This window comes from Macaca thibetana, chromosome 19 (assembly GCF_024542745.1).
Source record: "Macaca thibetana thibetana isolate TM-01 chromosome 19, ASM2454274v1, whole genome shotgun sequence".
Classification (NCBI taxonomy): Eukaryota; Metazoa; Chordata; class Mammalia; order Primates; family Cercopithecidae; genus Macaca; species Macaca thibetana.
In genome coordinates, this window is record NC_065596.1 from 32,929,461 (window position 1) to 32,948,136 (window position 18,676).

At 45.6% G+C, this 18,676-nt stretch overlaps 1 protein-coding gene across 5 annotated transcripts in view; it reads left to right on the forward strand.

The window, feature by feature from the left end:
• The window catches only part of LOC126943048 (zinc finger protein 701-like), a 106,031-nt gene that overhangs the window by 50,277 nt on the left and 37,078 nt on the right, over positions 1–18,676 (forward strand). The window contains exon 1 of one of the 5 annotated variants that reach the window (XM_050771383.1): positions 1,808–1,895. The exons of 3 other annotated variants lie outside the window; for them this stretch is intronic. In XM_050771383.1, coding sequence (XP_050627340.1) covers positions 1,881–1,895 — 15 coding nt within the window. In that variant the 5' untranslated portion in view covers positions 1,808–1,880. Of the gene's footprint in view, positions 1–1,807; positions 1,896–6,535; positions 6,631–18,676 lie in introns of those variants that run through there. One more of the 5 variants, XM_050771389.1, reaches the window with a different exon arrangement.

Genomic DNA, 18,676 nt, shown 5'->3' on the forward strand with positions numbered 1-18,676 from the left:
CACCTCCTTCCTCGTGCGGGGCCCTGGTGCTCCACAGGTCTCTACTGCTAGTCACCGCTTCCCCTGAGCCCGCGGGGTGCCCAGGGCCTGTCCTGTGACACGGGTGCTCTTGCTTGCCCAGCTCTAGACCCTGGAAAATGCACTTCTCAGGGATGCAGGCGTCTTACTCTAAATTCTCCTGTGATTGTATGGGCCAAAGGGATCAGGAGACAGAAAGAGGGAGTCAGAGAGCCATAGAAAACCTGAGACAGAGGAAAGAAGAATGAAAAAGACCCATAACCGATGGCAAAGTAGAGGATGGGTGAGGGATTTGCCAAGAGACAGCAAAAGTGAAAAAAAGATAAGAAAGCAAAAGGAGAAAAACAACTGGAGAAGTGTAGAGAAAAACTAAACGTACAGAGAGATGAAGAACAGCAATGTAGGGAGAGGGGCAGGAAAGAGGGAGGCTCATCAGAGTGAGGGAGAGGAGGAGGGATTTGGAGCCAGGGCAGACAGAGCAGAGTGGTGCTGGTGGCAAGGAGAACAGAGGGAGAACCACAGCAGGGAGGACACCTGGGGATCTGGGATGCCAGAGAGTGGGGACAGGGGGGTACAACAGGGAAGACAGAATTTAACAGGGAGAGCAGAGGAGGAGCAGAGATGGGAGAAGAGGCAGAAATAGATGGAGATCGAGGACGATCTAAAGATTGGGGAGAAGGAGCAACAAGAGGTTAAAAAAGTTGCGAGAATGGAGCAGAGGAGGGGGAAGAGAAGGAATAGAGGGAAGAAGGAGATAAACAACAGGAGAAGAGAGATGTACAAAATATGGAGCAGAATCCCAGGGAAAAAGAAAAACGAACATAGAAGGGGAGAATGAGAGATATGTACAGAATTAGGGAGGGAAGCACAGTAATGAAGAAAGGGGCTGGGCGCAGTGGTTCACGCCTGTAATCCTAGCAATTTAGGAGACTGAGGCAAGAGGATTCCTTGAGTCCAGGAGTTTGAGGCCAGTCTGGGCAGTATAATGAGACACTCATGTCTGCCAAAAATAAAAAAATTAACTGGGGTTGATGGTACTCACCTGTAATCCCAGCTACTCTGGAGGCTGAGGCAGGAGAATCAATTGACCCCAGGGGGTCCAGCTGCAATGAGCGGAGATCATGCCACTGCACTCCAGCCTGGTCAACACAGCAAGACCTCCAGCCTGGTCAACAGATCGAGACCCTGTCTCAAAAGAAAAAAAGGGGTAGGCGACTTTGGGTTCAGATGAGTGGGTGAGTTCATTGAATATGATTAGTTGTGACATGTTGACTTCCGTGTATATAATCTAATAAGTTAAACTTGTTTAAATTATACAGATGAGGCCGGGCGCGGTGGCTCACGCCTGTAATCTCAGGACTTTGGGAGGCCGAGGCGGGCGGATCATGAGGTCAGGAGATCAAGACCACCCTGGCAGACACAGTGAAACCCCGTCTCTACTAAAAATACAAAAAATTAGCCAGGCGTAGTGGCAGGCGCCTGTAGTCCCAGCTACTCGGGAGGCTGAGGCAGGAGAATGGCGTGAACCCGGGAGGCGGAGCTTGCAGTGAGCCGAGATCGCGCCACTGCACTCCAGCCTGGGCGACAGAGTGGGACTCCATCTCAAAAAAAAAAAAAAAAAATTATACAGATGAGATTGAGAATTTTAGAATTCCTGTCTATAATATGTGTACATTCTATAAATCTTGGCATCAGAGGTTAGCTTCCAGTTTCTTTGTATGTGCGATTGTGGTACAGGGGGAGGGGGTTGTTGATTCTGAGCAATAAACAACATATTTTTAACATTCAGGATTGACTTCTAAAGACTCTTGGTCCATGAGGAAGAAACCCGGAAGAGGAAGAGGAAAGCAAAGGAGTCAGGGATGGCTCTTCCTCAGGTGAGATGATATTCTCGGTGGATTGTTCTGTCTCCTTCCTTTCAGAAACGCTGGGCCTTGGAGTTGGGAATCTTCTCTGAGTCTGAAGCTTCCTGCCTGATAGGTTTGCTGACACTCACCCATGCCTTCCCTCAGTCCCTCTCATCTCGCTTAGATTCCATCTCTCGTGACCCAGTGACATGAACTTGGGAAGAGGCGGCACTGGGCATAGGCCTGGGAAGGGCTCACACCAGACATGGATGGAGACGGGGTGAGGGTCCCGTGGTGTGAGTGCTGTTGGGCAGCAGGGATTGTTCAGGGACCACATCTGGATGCTCTGTCAGCTCTCTGTGGACCTGGATTAGACCAGCTGCCCTCAGAAGTCATGTACTAATGTGCGCAAGTACCTGGTAAATTCTGCAATAAGAATTCAGGAAATCTTTTCTGCCTTTCTGTGTTTTGTTTTTGTTTTTTGTTTTTTGGAGACAAGAGTCTTGCTCTGTCATCCAGGATGGACCAGGATTAGAGCAGCTGCCAATATAAGTCACGTATTAATTAGCACAAAGTACATGGTACATTCTAGAAAAGGAGACCAATAAGGGGAAATGTTTTCTGCCTGATTTTATACTACATTTTTAGGTAATTGAGTGAGTTACTGTGTTTCTGACTCCAAAAATCTCATGAAAATGGAGAGTTCATACACAGATCATGGCTTACTGCAACTTCCGCCTCCCAGGTTCAAGTGATTCTCCTGCCTCAGCCTTCTGAGTAGCTGGGATTGCAGGTGCCCCCCACCATGCCTGGCTAATTTTTGTATTTTCAGTAGAGATAGGGTTTCACTATGTTGGCTAGACTGGTCTTGAATTCCTGACCTCAAGTGATCCACCCATCTCAGACTCCCAAAGTGCTGGGATTACAGGCGTGAGCCACTGTGCCCAGCCCCCAATAGTTATTTTTTCTGCTCCTCTTCTTCCTTGCACCCTCCACACTCAAGTAGACCCCAGTGTCTGTTGTTTTCTTTGTGTTCCAGTAAATATTTTACTTTGATATTTGATCCTGCTGGTTGTGAATTTACCTGTTGTCATGTTAGTAAACATGGCTAGCTTGCTCTTTGCCATCTGCATTGGAAAATGGCTGAATGACAACATGTGGGTCCTTCGCCATTTTTTCCTGTATGAGGAGTGCCATAGTGGTTCCTTCTGTGCACGCCTGCGTTCCTACACATATCTGAACATTCCTCCAGGTCAGGCAGTTGAAAGGGTGATTGCTTCCTCTAGGATGGGGCATTTCCTGTTTTCTTAGATCTGACAAGATTCCCCCTGCCCCCAACTGCCAAAGTGTCCTTTTCCAGCAAGATGAGATTCCTCTTCAGCTAAACACAACTTGCTACTTTTTATATTTTTAAAACTATATATACACACACACACACACACACACACATATATACACACACATACACATATATATATACATATTTACATATACATGTATATTTTTTGAAAATCTGCTGAGCTTGGTGACTCACGTGTGTAATCCCAGCACTTTGGGAGGCCAAGGTGGGTGGATCGCCTGAGGTCAGGAGTTCAAGACCAACCTGACCAACATGGTGAAACCCCATCTTTACTAAAAATACGAAAGTTAGCCGGGCATGGTGGCAGGCACTGGTAATCCCAGTTACTCTGTGACTGAGGCAGGAAAACCACTTGAACCCAGGAGGCAGAAGTTGCAGTGAGCCAAGATTATATTACTGCACTGCAGCCTGGGTGACAGAACAGGACCCTGTCTTAAAAAAAAAAAAACTGGAGAAAATGACAACTTTTTTTTTTACTAACATCTAGTTTCTTGTGAGTCTGTGTATGTTTTATTATTTTGCAAACTTATATAAACACAATGGATTTTCATACTTTGAGTATTCTGTTTTCATATATTTGATTTTATTTTGAGACAAGGTCTTGCTCTGTCGATTAGACTGGAGCACAGTGGCGTGATCTTAGCTCACTGCAACCTCCTTCAGGCTCAAGCCATCCCCCAATCTCAGCCTCCCAAGTAGCAGGGACCACAGGTGTGTACCACCATGCTCTCTTAATTTTTTTTTTGAGATGGAGTCTCACTCTGTAGCCAGGCTGGAGAACAGCAGCATGATCTCAGCTCACTGCAACCTCTGCCTCCCGGGTTCAAGTGATTCTCCTACCTCAGGTTCCCAAGTGTGTGGGACTATAGGTGAGTGCCACGGTGCCAGTACCATGCTTTGGTATTTCAGTAGAGATGGAATTTCACCTTGTTAGCCAGGATGGTCTGAATTTCCTAACCTCGTGATCCGCCCACTTCGGCCTTTGAAGTGCTGGGATTACAGGTGTCAGCCACCTCTACTGGCCTTTTCTCTCTCTCTCTCTCTCTTTTTTTTTTTTTTTTTTGATACAAAGTCTCTGTTGCCCAGGCTGGAGTTCAGTGGTGCAATCTCAGATCACTGTAACCTCTTCCTCCCAGGTTCAAGCAATTCTCCTGTTTCAGCCTCCAGAATAACTGGGATTATAGTCAAGTGCCACCACCCCCGACTAATTTTTTTTCATATTTTTAGTAGAGACGGGGTTTCACCATTTTGGCCAGGCTGGTCTTGAACTCCTGACTTCATGATTCTCCCGTCTCAACCTCCCAAAGTGATGGGATTACATGTGTGAGCCACTGTGTGTGGCCAATTTTTTTTTTTATATTTACGTTTTTACTTTAGGTTTGGGGCTATATGTGAAGCTTTATTACATATGTCAAGTTGTGTCATCGGGGTTTGTTCTACAGATTATTTCTAGATTTTTACTTTAGGTTTGGGGCTATATGTGAAGCTTTGTTACGTAAGTTGTATCATCAGGGTTTGTTGTAGTAGACTATCACTCTTGTATTAAGCCCTGTACCCAATAGTTATTTTTTATTTATTTATTTTTTGAGACTGAGTTTTGCTCTTGTTGCTCAGGCTCGAGTATAATGGCATGATCTCAGCTCACCGTAACCTCCACCTCCCAGGTTCAAGCGATTCTCCTGCCTCAGCCTCCCAAGTAGCTGGGATTACAGGTGCCTGCTGCCATACCTCCCTAATTTTTGTATTTTTTACTGGAGACAGGGTTTCACTATGTTGGCCAGGCTGGTCTTGAACTCCTGACCTCAGTTGATCCACCCCCCTCGGCCTCTCAAAGTGCTGGGATTACAGGCAGGAGCCACTGCGCCTGGCCTGGCCCCCAATAGTTATTTTTTTGGCTCCTCTCCTTCCTCCCACCCTCCACCCTCAAGTAGATCCAAGCCTCTGTTGTTTTCTTCTTTGTGTTCTAGTAAATATTTTACTTTGATATTTGATCCTATTGGTTGTAAAAATTTACATGTCATGTTAGTGAACATGGATAGCTTGCTCTTTGCCATCTGCATTGGAAATTGGCTGAATGACAATGTTTGGGTCCTTTTTGATTTTTCCCTGTATAAAGAGTGCCACAGTGGCTGCCACTGCACACGCCTGCATTCCTACAGATATCTGAAGCTTCCTCCAGGTCAGGCAGTTGAAATGGTGATTGCTTCCTCTAGGATGAGGCATTCCCTGTTTTCTTAGATCTGACAAGATTCCTCCCTACCCCCAACTGCCAAAGTGTCCTCTTCCAGCAAGATGAGATTCCTCTTCAGTTAAACAAAACTTGCTACTTTTTATATTTTAAAAATCTTTATATATGTATATACACATCCCCCACACATGCACACACATATACATACAAATACATGTATACACACATATGTATATATTTTGAATATCTTTTATATTTTGAAAATCTGGGACAAATGACAACCCCTTGTATTAACATCTGGCTTTTTGTGAGTCTGTGCAGGTTTTATTATTTTGTGGACATATATATACAAAATGGATTTTTGTATCTTGAGTAATTTTGTTTTCATGTATTTTATTTTATTTTGAGACAGGGTCTTGCTTTGTTGCCCAGGCTGGTACACAGTGGCAGGATCATAGCTCACTGCAACCTCCACCCTCAGGAACAAGCCATCCTCCCACCTCAGTCTCCCAAATAGCTGGGACCACACGTGCCTGGAACCATGCCTGGCTAATTTTTTTTTTTTTGACTGAATTTCGGTTTCCCAGGTTGGAGTGCAGTGGCATAATCTCGGATCACTGCAACCTCTGCTTCCAGTGATCAAGTGATTTTCCTGCCTCAGCCTTCCATGTAGCTGGGATTATAGCCATGTGCCACCATGCCTGGCTGATCTTTCACTGTGGATGTTGTCATCTTTGAAGACCTCACTCATGCTCTGGCTCATCCAGATAAATGTCACTTGGTGTGTCAATAAAACTTCCTAACATTTCTATAACGGGAACCCTGCATTGATTTTTTTATTTATGTATTGCTTGTATTTTTTCACAAACATAAGTAATTCATACTGAGAGGGTGTCATGACCTCTTCAAAAAATGTAGTAGAATAAAACTGGGAAGACGTCATGTGGTGAGAAATCCCTTACTCGGATTTGTCAGAACATTCACTACAATTAAATCCACGCTTTCCTCTCTCTCCTCTTCTCATTTTCTGTAAAGATAAGAACTCCTCCCAGAACTATTTGGTTAAAATGTGTTTTCATTTCATGGTCTATTGACATTTAGGTATGACATTTAGGCCATAAAATTCTCTCAGGAGGAGTGGAAATGCCTGGACCCTGCTCAGAGGACTCTATGCAGAGATGTGATGTTGGAGAATTATAGGAACCTGGTCTCCCTGGGTGAGGATAACTTCCCTCCTGGGGATGTGCCCTTGCGTATCTTTGCATTTTCTCTTGTTGCCTCTTGGGAGCCCCATTGTTCCTTGACTAACACGGAAGCCATATTGATTTTGGAATGAAAAGTTTCATGATGTAGCATCTGGACTTTCACTGTTCCCTTTGTTTAGATGTTCTGTATTCTTTATGATAGCTCATTGGGGATTCCAGAACTAAAGTAGGCATAAAACCTTATGGCATACTGGGCACCATTAAAAAAAAAAAAACTGTAACCTGTACAAACTATTCCTTATCCACTAGAACTGTTTGTTATTTATGTCAGAATTATTTCTGTGTGTGTTGCATTTCTGTTAACATATACATACAGTGTTTTTCATGCCTTTTTATTCTAAATAATATGAAAAAAGTTTCATTATGAAGAAAAGGTACATGTATGCCAATTTTGTATCTGTCCTTTTATTAATTAATTAATTTATATATTTATGAAATGGAGTTTTGCTCTTGTAACCCTGGCTGAAGTGCAAAGGTGCTTTCTCAGCTCACTGCAACTTTCACCTCTCGGGTTAAAGTGATTCTCCTGCCTCAGCCTCCCGAGTAGTTGACACTACAGGCTTGTGCCAACACGCCAGTCTTATTTCTTGGAATATATATATAAGTATATATACATGTGTGTATATACATATATATTTTATTTTTGTAGAGCCGGGTTTTCACTTTGTTATCCACGATGGTCTCAATTTCCTGATCTTGTGATCCTCCCTCCTTGGCCTCCCAAAGTGCTGGGATTACAGGCATGAGCCACCACACCCGGCCTGTCTCAAGGTTTTAAAAACATGTTAGTGCTATTAGATGGCTTCAAGTATTGCAAGTGTTACAGTACAGACTCTCACCTGCCTTTGTTTAATAAGATTTGTCAGCCTTCGGTGATGTTAATGATGAGATGCTTTTTTTCCTGTCTGTCATTTCATTGTCCTGTGAGAAATAGCTTAGACTGACTGGCTGTGGTGGCTCACACCTCTAATCCCAGCACTTTAGGACACCCAGGTGGGTAGATCACTTGAGGTCAGTAGTTTGAGACCACTCTGGCCAACATGGTGAAACATTTAATCTACTAAATGTTAAAAATGGGCCTGGTGCAGTACACACCTGCAATCTCACCAGTTTGGGAGGCCAAGACAGGCAGCACACTTTAGTCATGAGTTCAAGACCAGCCTGGCCAACATGGTGAAACCCGGTCTCTACTAAAAATACAAAAAATAGCTGGGTGTTGTGGCACACACCTCTAATACCAGCTACTTGGGAGGTTGAGGGAGGAGAATCTCTTGAGCCTGGGAGGTGGAGGTTGCAGTGAGCGAAGATCTTGCCACTGCACTCCAGCCCAAGTGACAGAGCGAGACTACAGAGTGAGGCGGGAGAATCACTTGAGGTAGGATAATCGTCGTGCCACTACACTCCAGCCTGGGTGATAGAGCATGACTCAGTCTCAAAAACAGACAAAAAGGAAATAGCTGAAACTGGGAGGCTTAAGACACAGAAATATGTTTCTCATGAATTTGGAAAGTGGGAAATCCAAGAGCGAGGTGCCAGCCAAATTGGTTCCTGGTGAGAGCTTTCTTCATGGTTTAGCCCAGCCATCTTCCTGCTGTGCCCTGACATGGTGGAAAGAGGAACAGGCAACAAGCTCTTTACTGTCTCTTTTTATACATGCACTGTCACCCAGGCTGGATTGCAACAGCGTGATCTCGGTTCAATGCAACCTCCACCTCCTGGGTTCAAACCACTCCTGCCTCACACTCCCAGGTAGCTTGGATTACACCATGCCTAGCTAATTTTTTTTTGGTATTTTTAGTAGAGACGGGGTTTCACCATGTTGGCCAGGCTGCTCTCGAACTCCTGACCTTATGATCCACCCATCTCAGCCTCCCAAAGTCTGCAATTACAGGCATGTGCCACTGCACATGGACGTTAGTCAATGTTCATTTCTTATAATGCTATGTATTTTCTTGACCTCATATGTCAGAAGGTAGAGAATGTAACATGTATTTCAGTTCTTATATTGTGTGTTGGTGGTAGGTACAAGTTGTGGCTTTTTTCTTTTTTTTTTTTTTTTTTTTTGAGATGGAGTCTCGCTCTGTCGCCCCGGCTGGAGTGCAGTGGCCGGATCTCAGCTCACTGCAAGCTCCGCCTCCGGGGTTTACGCCATTCTCCTGCCTCAGCCTCCCAAGTAACTGGGATTACAGGCGCCCGCCATCTCGCCCGGCTATTTTTTTGTATTTTTTAGTAGAGACGGGGTTTCACCGTGTTCGCCAGGATGGTCTCGATCTCCTGACCTCGTGATCCACCCGTCTCGGCCTCCCAAAGTGCTGGGATTACAGGCTTGAGCCACCGCGCCCGGCGGCTTTTTTCTTAAAAGGAGATTGTTTTGAATTCTGTAGGCCACCGCGTCCGACAAAAACACGTATTTAATGGGTTGTATAGAACAGTGAGGTTGCTTTCTCTCTTTTCAACCTCTTAGCTGTTTGCCTCTATTTCCCATCACATTCTGGTCCAAGGCTTATTTATTAATAAAATGGTTTTTATTTATTTCTCTGTTATCTTCGTGGAGATGATTTCTCCTTTGGGAGAAGATTTTTTAGTTTTCAATTATATTTTGTCGACATTTAAAAAGCACAGTAAAGAATATTTCTTGGGCCAGGCATGTTGGCTCATGCCTATAATCCCAGCACTTTGGGAGGCCTAGGCAGGCAAATAACTTGAAGTGAGGAGTTCCATACCCGCTTGGTCAACATGGTGAAACCCCGTCTGTATGAAAAATACAAAAATTAGCCAGGCATGGTGGCGCGCGACTGTAATGCCAGCTGCTCCTGAGGCTGAGGCTGGAGAATCGCTTGAACCCAGGAGGCAGAGGCTGCATTGAGTCGAGATCTCACCACTGCACTCCAGCCTGGGCGACAGAGAAATTCTCTGTCTCAAAAAAAAAAAAAAAAGAGAAAGAAAAAAGTAAATAATCATTAAAAAAATGAAGTAATAGATTTCTTCCATAAATGTACTGGGACAATTAACTGGATATCCACATCGAAAAGAATAATGCGGGATCCCTATATCACACCATCAAAAATTTTATTTAAAAAAGTTTTTTTTTTTTTTTTTTTTTTTTTAAGGAAAAGAGAGAGAGATTAGGAAGGGAGACCTGTGGCAGTGGGTGTTACTTTGTCGCCCAGGCTGGCTTGGAACCCCAGGCTCAGCCATTCTCTCCTTTGTTTCCTGAGTCCCTGGGACCTCAGGCTCCCGCCCTCGCGCCTCTGCTGTCTTGAAGCAGCAGGTGGTGACCTCACTCCTCCCTGGCTTGAGCACTCCATCCCGCACCCCAGCCTGTGGTTTTAAGGAAGTCTCTGAAGCTGAACACAAGGCGGACTCTCCCTCCCGAGTGAATGGGACAATAGAAAGGGAGAGGATATCTATTCTGTTCTGTGGGCTGTCAGCGTGATATCGTACGTGCCGCCCAGGCAGGGCTTTGCATTTCACATTCTAGTTTGCATCCCAGTTCCAGATAAGTCCAGGGCTTTGGAATCATTCCTCAGACTTTCTGGCGCTTTCGCCTCCAAAACCTGAAAACAGATGCTGGGAGAGCCGCTGAGACGCGCAGGTACTGCCCCGGCCCCGCCCTCTGCCGGTTCTAAAGGGCAGGGTCTGTCCGCCTGGTGCGCCCCCCCGCCCCCCCCGGGCCTCGCCCAGGCCCAGCCAACCTCCTCCCGCTTCCCGTCCAGGCTTCTGTCTTGCGCGCGCAGATTAAAGCAAACCCGGAAGCGGATCGGGTGGCGTGAAGGTCACATCGCGGCGGTGAGTTTTGCTGTGTTGCATTAAGTCTCCGATTCCCAGGTCGCCGGCATTTCTGTCCCTGGGACGTGGGGTCCCCACAGACCTCGAAATTCTCTCTGGTCTTCCTTCGCCCAGAGCAAATTGTGACATCCCCGTGAGAGCCCGGGGGTCGCTTCCTTTTGGGTTTAAAGTCGGCCGAGGCTGTTCTCGTGTCCAGTCTTTCTGCTGTAGGTCAATGTATACACTTTCTATTGTGTAGTTTTTCTGCTCAAAACCTTGTCTGACTCATCTCGCCCCGCGCTATTTAAAGTCCTCACCCGTGAGGTGGATTCTTGCCCAGGGCGCGCCTTGCAGTCTCCCCGTCGTTGGGCCCTGGAGCGCCGTGCCGCAGCCTCAGTCCCGGGGAGATCGAGTCCTCTGTTGGGTCCTGGGATCCTGCAGACCATATCCTTGTCCTAAGGCGCTGTCGCCCCGCAACCAACCTCCCTCCTCTTGCCACAGCCTGCTGCTCCCCAGGTCTCCCCTCCGCAGTCACCGCTTCCACTGAACCCGCATTGGGGAGGTCCCAGGGGCCTGTCCTGTGACACGGGGTCTTCTTGCCTGCTGAGCTCCAGCCCCTGGAAAATGCGCTCCTTCGGGATGCAGGCATCTTACTCCAAACCTTCCTGCGATTGTGTAGGCCGAAGGGATTAGGAGGCAGACAGCAGTAGAAAACCTGAGACAGAGAAAAGAAGAATAAGAAAAGCCCATAACAGATGGAAAATAGAGGATTGGTAAGGGATATGCCAGCAGATGGCAAAAGTGGGGAAAAAAAGAAACAAAAAAACCTAGGAAAGCAGGAGAAGAAAAGCAACTGGAGAAATGTAGAAAAAGCTAGATGTACAGAGAGATGAAGGACGGCAAGGTAGAGGGAGTGGCAGCAAAGAGGGAGGCTCATCAGAGAGAGGGAGAGAGGGAGGGATTTGGAGCCAGGACAGACAGAGCAGAGTGGTGCTGGTGGCAAGGAGAACAGTGGGAGAAGCACAGCAGGGAGGACACCTGGACATCTGGGGTGCCACAGAGTGGGGACAGGGGAGTATGTCAGGGAAGAGAGAATTTAACAGGGAGAGCAGAGGAGGCTCAGAGATGGGAGAAGAGGCAGAAATAGATGGAGATTGAGGACAACTGAAAGACTGGGGAGAAAGAGCATTAAGAGGTTAATAAGTTGCCAGGATGGAGCAGAAGAGGTGGAAGATAAGGAATAGAGGGAAGAAGGAGATAAACAGCAGAAGAGGAGAGGGGTACAAAATGAAGAACAGAATCCGAGGGAGAAAGAAAAGAAAACAAGAGCTAGAGAGAAAAGGGGAGAATGAGAGATAGGTACAGAATTAGGGAAGGAAGCACCGTAATGAAGACAGAGGGGCTGGGCACAGTGGCTCACGCCTGTACTCTCCACACTTCAGGAGACTGAGGCAAGGGGATTGCTTGAGGCCAGGAGTTCGAGACAAGCCTGGGCAACATAGTGAGACCCCCATCTCTGCCAAAAAAAAAAAAAAAAAAAACAGTAAATAACCGGGCCTAATGGTGTGCATCTGTACTCAGTCCAGCTGCTCTGGAGGCCAAGCTGGGAGGATGACTTGAGCCCAGGAGGTCCAGGCTGCAGTGAGCTGATATCATGTCACTACACTGCAGCCTGGACAACAGAGAGAGATCTTGTCTCAAAAGAAAAAAAGGGGCGAGAGACTTTGGGTTTAGATGAGTGCGTGAGTTCATTGGATATGATTAGTTGTGACATGTTGACTTCCGTGTATATAATCTAACAACTGAAAACTTGTTTAAATTTTACAGATGAGATTGAGAATTTCAAAATTTGTATCTATAAGACATGTATATTCTATAAATCTTGGCATCAGGGGTATCTTCCACTTGGAATCCCTATTCAGCCAGAGGGAAGTGACTTATTCAGTTGTGAATCACTGCCTTCCCTTTTCCTAGGATGGGGTAGGACGTGGGTAGTGAAGTGGGAAAAAAGTCACTGTCTGTTATTACATAATGCTTTTAATTTAATTAATTAAATAATATCTTGAGACAGGGTCTGGCTCTATCACCCAGACTGGAGTGCACTATCGTGATCTCCTCTAACTGCAGCCTCAACATTTTGGGCTCAAGCGATCCTCCTACCTCAGCCTTCTGAGTAACTGGGACCAGAAGCATGAGCCACCAAGCCCGGCTAGTTTTTGTTTTGTTTTGTTTTGTTTTGGAAATGGGGTTTCACTGTGTTTCCCAGGCTGGTCTCAAAATTCTGGGCTCAAAGTATCCTCCTGCCTTGGCCTCCCAAATTACTGGGATTACAGGTGGGATTACAGAGATGACCCACCACGTCTGGTTTACATAGCCCTCCCCTTTTTTTTTTGAGAGGGAGTTTTGCTGTTGTTGCCCAGGCTGGAGTGCGATGAGATGATCTCAGCTCACCACAACCTCAGCTTCCTGGCTTCAAGCGATTCTACTGCCTCAGCCTCCTGAGTAGCTGGATGTACATGCATACACCACCATGCCTGGCTAATTTTGTGTTTTTAGTAGAGATGAGGTTTCTTCATGTTGATCCAGGCTGGTCTCTAACTCCCGACCTCAGGTGACCTGCTGCCTCGGCCTCCCAAAGTGCTGGGATTACAGGTGTAAGCCACCAAGCTGAGGCCATAGCAGTTTTTAAAAGGGATGTCAGGGCGTGGTGACTCACGCCTGTAATCCCAGCACTTTGGGAGACAGGTGAGTGGATCAGGAGGTCAGCAGTTCGAGACCAACCTGGCCAACACGGTGAAACCCAATCTCTGCTTAAAATATACAAAAATTAGGCCGGACGCGGTGGCTCAAGCCTGTAATCCCAGCACTTTGGGAGGCCGAGATGGGCGGATCACGAAGTCAGGAGATCGAGACCATCCTGGCTAAAATGGTGAAAACCCGTCTCTACTAAAAAATACAAAAAACTAGCCAGGCGAGGTGATGGGCGCCTGTAGTCCCAGCTACTCGGGATGCTGAGGCAGGAGAATGGCGTAAACCCGGGAGGTGGAGCTTGCAGTGAGCTGAGATCCAGCCACTGCACTCCAGCCTGGGCGACAGAGCGAGACTCCGTCTCAAAAAAAAAAAAAATATATATATATATATATATATACATATATACACACACACACACACAAAAATTAGCTGGACGTGGTGGCAGATGTCTAAAATCCCAGCTACTCGGGAGGCTGAGGTGGGAGAATTGCTTGAACCCGGGAGGCAGAAGTTGCAGTGAGCCGAGATTCCATCACTGTATGCCAGCCTGAACAACAGAGCTAGACTCCGTCTGAGAAAAAAAATAAAAAGTGAGGAACATCAAAGCCAGGCGTGGCGGCTCATTCATGCCTGTAATCCCAGCACTTTGGGGGCAGATTGCTGAAGGTCATGAGTTCGAGACCAGTCTGGCCTACATGGTGAAACCCTGTCTTAACCAAAAATACAAAAATTAGCTGGCCATGTTGACACATGCCTCTAATTCCAGCTACTCTGGAGGCTGAGGCAGGAGAATTACTTGGACCTGGCTGGGAGGCAGAAATTGTAGTGAGCCACGATCGCACCACTGTACTCCAGCCTGGGTGACAGAGTGAGACTCTGTCTCCCCCCCAAAAAAAGAAAAAAAATTAGCCAAGGATGGTGACATGCATCTGTAGTCCCATCTACTCTGGAGGCTGAGGCAGGAGAATCTCTTTAGACAGGAGAATCATGCCACTGCACTCCAGCCTGAGTGATAGAGCGTGACCTGGTCTCAAAAAACAAAAAAAGAAATAACAATCAGCTCTTTAATGTTTCCCTTTATAAAAGCAGTAGTCGTGGCCATGCGCGGTGGCTCACACTTGTAATTCCAGCACTTCAGAAGGCTGATGCGGGTGAATCACCTGAGGTTGGGGGTTCAAGACCAGCCTGACCAATATAGAGACACCTGTCTCTATAAAACTACAAAATTAGCTGGGTGTGGTGGCACATGCCTGTAATCCCAGCTACTCGGGAGGCTGAGGCAGGAGAATTGCTTGAACCCAGGAGGCAAAGGTTGCGGTGAGCCAAGATCGTGCCATTGCACTCCAGCCTGGGCAACAAGAGGGAAACTCCATCTCAATAAATAAATAAATAAATAAATAAATAAATAAATAAATAATAAAAATAAAAGCACTAGCGCTATTCTCGAGTAGTCAACACCCATGACCAAATTCTCTCAAAGACCCCATCTGCAGGAACATCCTATTGGACAATAAGAACTCTGAACATTGCTTTTGGCCGATATAATCATTCAGACCAGGGAGCCTGCATCAGGTTTTTCTTGTTTTTATTGTGCAATTTGTTTTATACAGTGTTTTCTGTGATCTCAGTTTATAAATTTTCCTAGTACACAGTCTATGTTTTGTATTTTATGCACAGTTAACTAAATAACTAAGGGCAATGCATATATATAAAATTGTTGTATTGCCTGGTGTTACCTAACTGTACCTGTGACATCATAATTACACCCTCCGACGCTGTTCATCAGTTCTTATTCCTTTTAATGCTGTGTATTTACTTGAACTCATACATCAGAAGGTGGTGATCTTAACATGTATTTCAGTTCTCATAGTGTGTGCTGGTGGGAAGTAGAAGTTGTGGCTTTTTTCTTAAGAGGGAATTGTTTAGAATTCTGCAGGCTGTATAAATGTACTTATTGTTTGCTTGCTGGTTTTATCATGAGTTACAATGGCTTACTGATTAATATTTAAGATTTCACATATGGCTTTTCGGTATATGGTATGTAATATAACTGACACACTGCACTTGTTAATTTCAATAAGTCCCTGTTCTGCGTGGATATAGGTAATTTTATGACAGGTATTCAGAAAAAGATTGTATTAACTTTTTTTTTTTTGAGATGGAGTCTCACTCTGTCAGTGCAGTGGCACAATGTTGGCTCACTGAAATCTCTGCCTCCGAGGTTCAAACGATTCTTGTGCCTCAGCCTCCCGAGTAGCTGAGACTACAGGTGCCCACCACCATGCCTGCCTGATTTTTGTAATCTTTTCTTCTCTGTGCAATGATTATTTGACAATACAGAATTTCCATTGATTTTGGTTACCCTTACATAAGCTTGTTGTGGATTATTTATAAACATAGTATGTTGTTTGGTCTTTTAGAATTTATTTGTATACAGTAGATATTCTGTAAATATGAAAAATATACAGTTTTCTTTTCCTTGTGTGACAGTGATATGTTTTTTGTAAATTGTGATGCACTTTAGGGTCACAGTGGAAAAACACTCCTGACTTTAGGCTTATACATGTTTCTGCCCTGTCAGTGTTTTGTCATGATATTGGAAATAGGCTTCCATAGAAATGATTTGAAGAACATGTAATCGCCTTTTATTAAAGGATCTTACTCCTTTTGTGCTCCTAAACTTTGAAGATCATGTTTGGGAAGTTTAAAATAAGTATTTTTTTGTGTCGTATTTCCACATTTCAGTATGGTTTACCATCTGGACTTAATTGGAAATGTATTATGTTTATATTTTGTAGATATCTCTTCCAAATGCTTGATGAAAAAGGTGGAAGGATCACTTGAGCCAGGGCGTTGAAGTCTGCAGTGAGCCCTGTTTTTGCCACCACATTCCAGCCTGGGTGAGTGAGCTAGACCCTGTCTCAAACAAACAAGCAAATAAATGAGAGGTACAATTCCTCCTTTGAAAATAAAGAAAGAGATTTTCTTCCTTTCGTCTCTTTTCTTAGGACATTTATTTAGAAAATTTGCAAATGCGTTTTCTGTCTTCTGAGGTAGTCTTTTCTTCTTTCAGATGGAGACGGGGTTTAGCTCTTGTTGCCCAGGCTGGAGTTAAATGGTGTGATCTCTGGTCACTGCAATTTCCATCTGCCCGGTACATGCGATTCTCCCACCTCAGCTTCCAGAGGAGCTGGGACTACAGGCACCCACCATAATGCCTGGCTGATTTTTATAGTTTTGTAGAGACGAGGTTTCACCATGTTGGCCAGGCTGGTCTTGAACTTCTCATTTCAGATGATCCTCCAGGCTCAGCCTTCCAAAGTACTGGGATTACAGGTGTGAGCCACCGCTCCCGGCCCAGGGTTGTATTTCTGAAGAACTTGGGTACTCGCTTTGAAAGACAAACAATAGCCGGGTGTGGTGGCTCAGGCCAGTAATCCCAGCACTTTGGGAGGTCAAGGTGGGCCAATCCCGAGGTCAGGAGTTCGAGACCACCTGACCAACATGGTGAAACCCTGTCTCTACTAAAAATACAAAAAAAATTAGCCGGGCATGGTGGCACACGCCTGTAGTCCCAGCTAGTCGGGAGACTGAGGCAGGAGAATTGCTTGAACCTGGGAGGCAGAGGCTGCAGTGAGCCAAGATTGTGCCACTGCACTGCAGCCTGGGCAACAAAGTGAGACTCCATCTCAAAACAAAAAGAAAAAAAAAAAAGGCAAACAACAAGATAAATAGTACCTGTGTCTCAGTAGGAAATTAAATAATTCAAATATCAAATGATTCCAATTTAAAGCTTTGGACCTTTAAGTAATTCTGAGCCTTGAGAGGAATGTGGTCCTGCAACCTGAGTCCAGGGGAATGCAGGCGCAACTTCTAAGAGTTTTCCTGGCTGACCCTGGTGGCTCAAGCCTGTAATCCCAACAGTTTGAGACACCGAGACTTCTGAGTCACTTGACTTCAGGAGTTTGAAACCAGCTTGGCCAGCTTGGTGAAACCCTGTCTGTACTAAAAATACAGAAAAATTACAGGTGTCTGCCACCACGCCCAGATTATTTTTGTATTATGGTTAGTGTTAAGGTATTTCCCCCTCCCTCGGGATGATGCTAATTAGCTGACAGAGATTCTCAACTCTGTTACCAAGTAGAGCCAGGATGAACTATGTGTAACCAATGGCTTCTCAAGTCCTCTCCCCTGAGGACTGATTAGTGTTTATCTTGAAAACATGTACTTAATGGGTTGTACAGAACAGTGAAGTTGCTTTCTCTCTTGTCAACCTCTTAGCTGTTTGCCTCTATTTCCCATCACATTCTGTCCTGAAGCTTATTTATTAATAAAATAGTTTTAATTTCTCTATTATCGTCATAGAGATGATTTCTCATTTGGCGGAATACTCTTTGTTTTTCAATTATATTTTCTCACATTTAAAAAGTGAAGTAAAGAATATTCCCTGGGCCAGGCACGGTGACTCACAAGTGTAATCCTAGCACTTTGGGAGGCCGAGGCAGGTGGATCACTTGAAGTCAGGAGTTCCAGACCAGCCTGGCCAGCATGGTGAAACCCCATCTCTACCAAAAATACAAAAATTAGCTGGGTGTGGTCGTGTGCGCTTGTAATAGCAGCTACTCCAAAGGCTGAGGCAGAAGAATAGCTTCCACTCAGGAGGCAGAGGCTGCAGTGAGCCACAGTCTCGCAACTGCACCCCAGCATGGGCCACAGAGAAATACTCTGTCTCATAAATAAAAGGAAAGAAAAAAGTGAAAACAAGAGAAAGTAATAGATTTCTTTCACAAATGTGCTGGGACAACTAACTGGATATTCACATGGAAAAGAATAATGCTGGATCCCTATCTCACACCATGAAAAATTTTATTTAAAAACGGTAAAAACAAAAGAAAAAACACACACAAGGCCAGCCGCAGTGGCTTACATCTGTAATCCTAGCAGTTTGGGAGGCTGAGGCGGGCGGATCACGAGGTCAGGAGATCCAGACATGGTGAAACCCCCTCTGTACTAAAAATGCAAAACAGACGGGCATCATGGCGGGCACCTGTAGTCAAAGTTACTGGAAAGACTGAGGCGGGAGAATGGTGTGAACCCAGGAGGAGGCGCTTGCAGTGATCCAAAATCTTGCCACTGCACAGCCAGAGAGAGACAAGGAAGGGAGCCCTACGGAAGGGGGTGTCACTTTGTCGCCCAGACTGGTCTGGACCCCCAATTTCAGCGATTCTCCCGCTGCTGCTTCTTGAGTAGCTGGGACCTCAGGCTTCAGCCCCGTGCCTGCAACCTTGTTTTGTTTAAGCAGCAAGTGGTGACCTCACTCCTCCCTGGCCTGAACACTCCGTCCCTCTTCCCAGGGGGAGGCCCTAGGGGAGTCTCTGAAGCTGAGCACAGGGTGGACTCTCCCTCTGGAGTGAATGGAGAATAGAAATGGAGAGGATTTCTATTCTGTTCTGTGGGCTGTCAGCATGAAATCCTACGT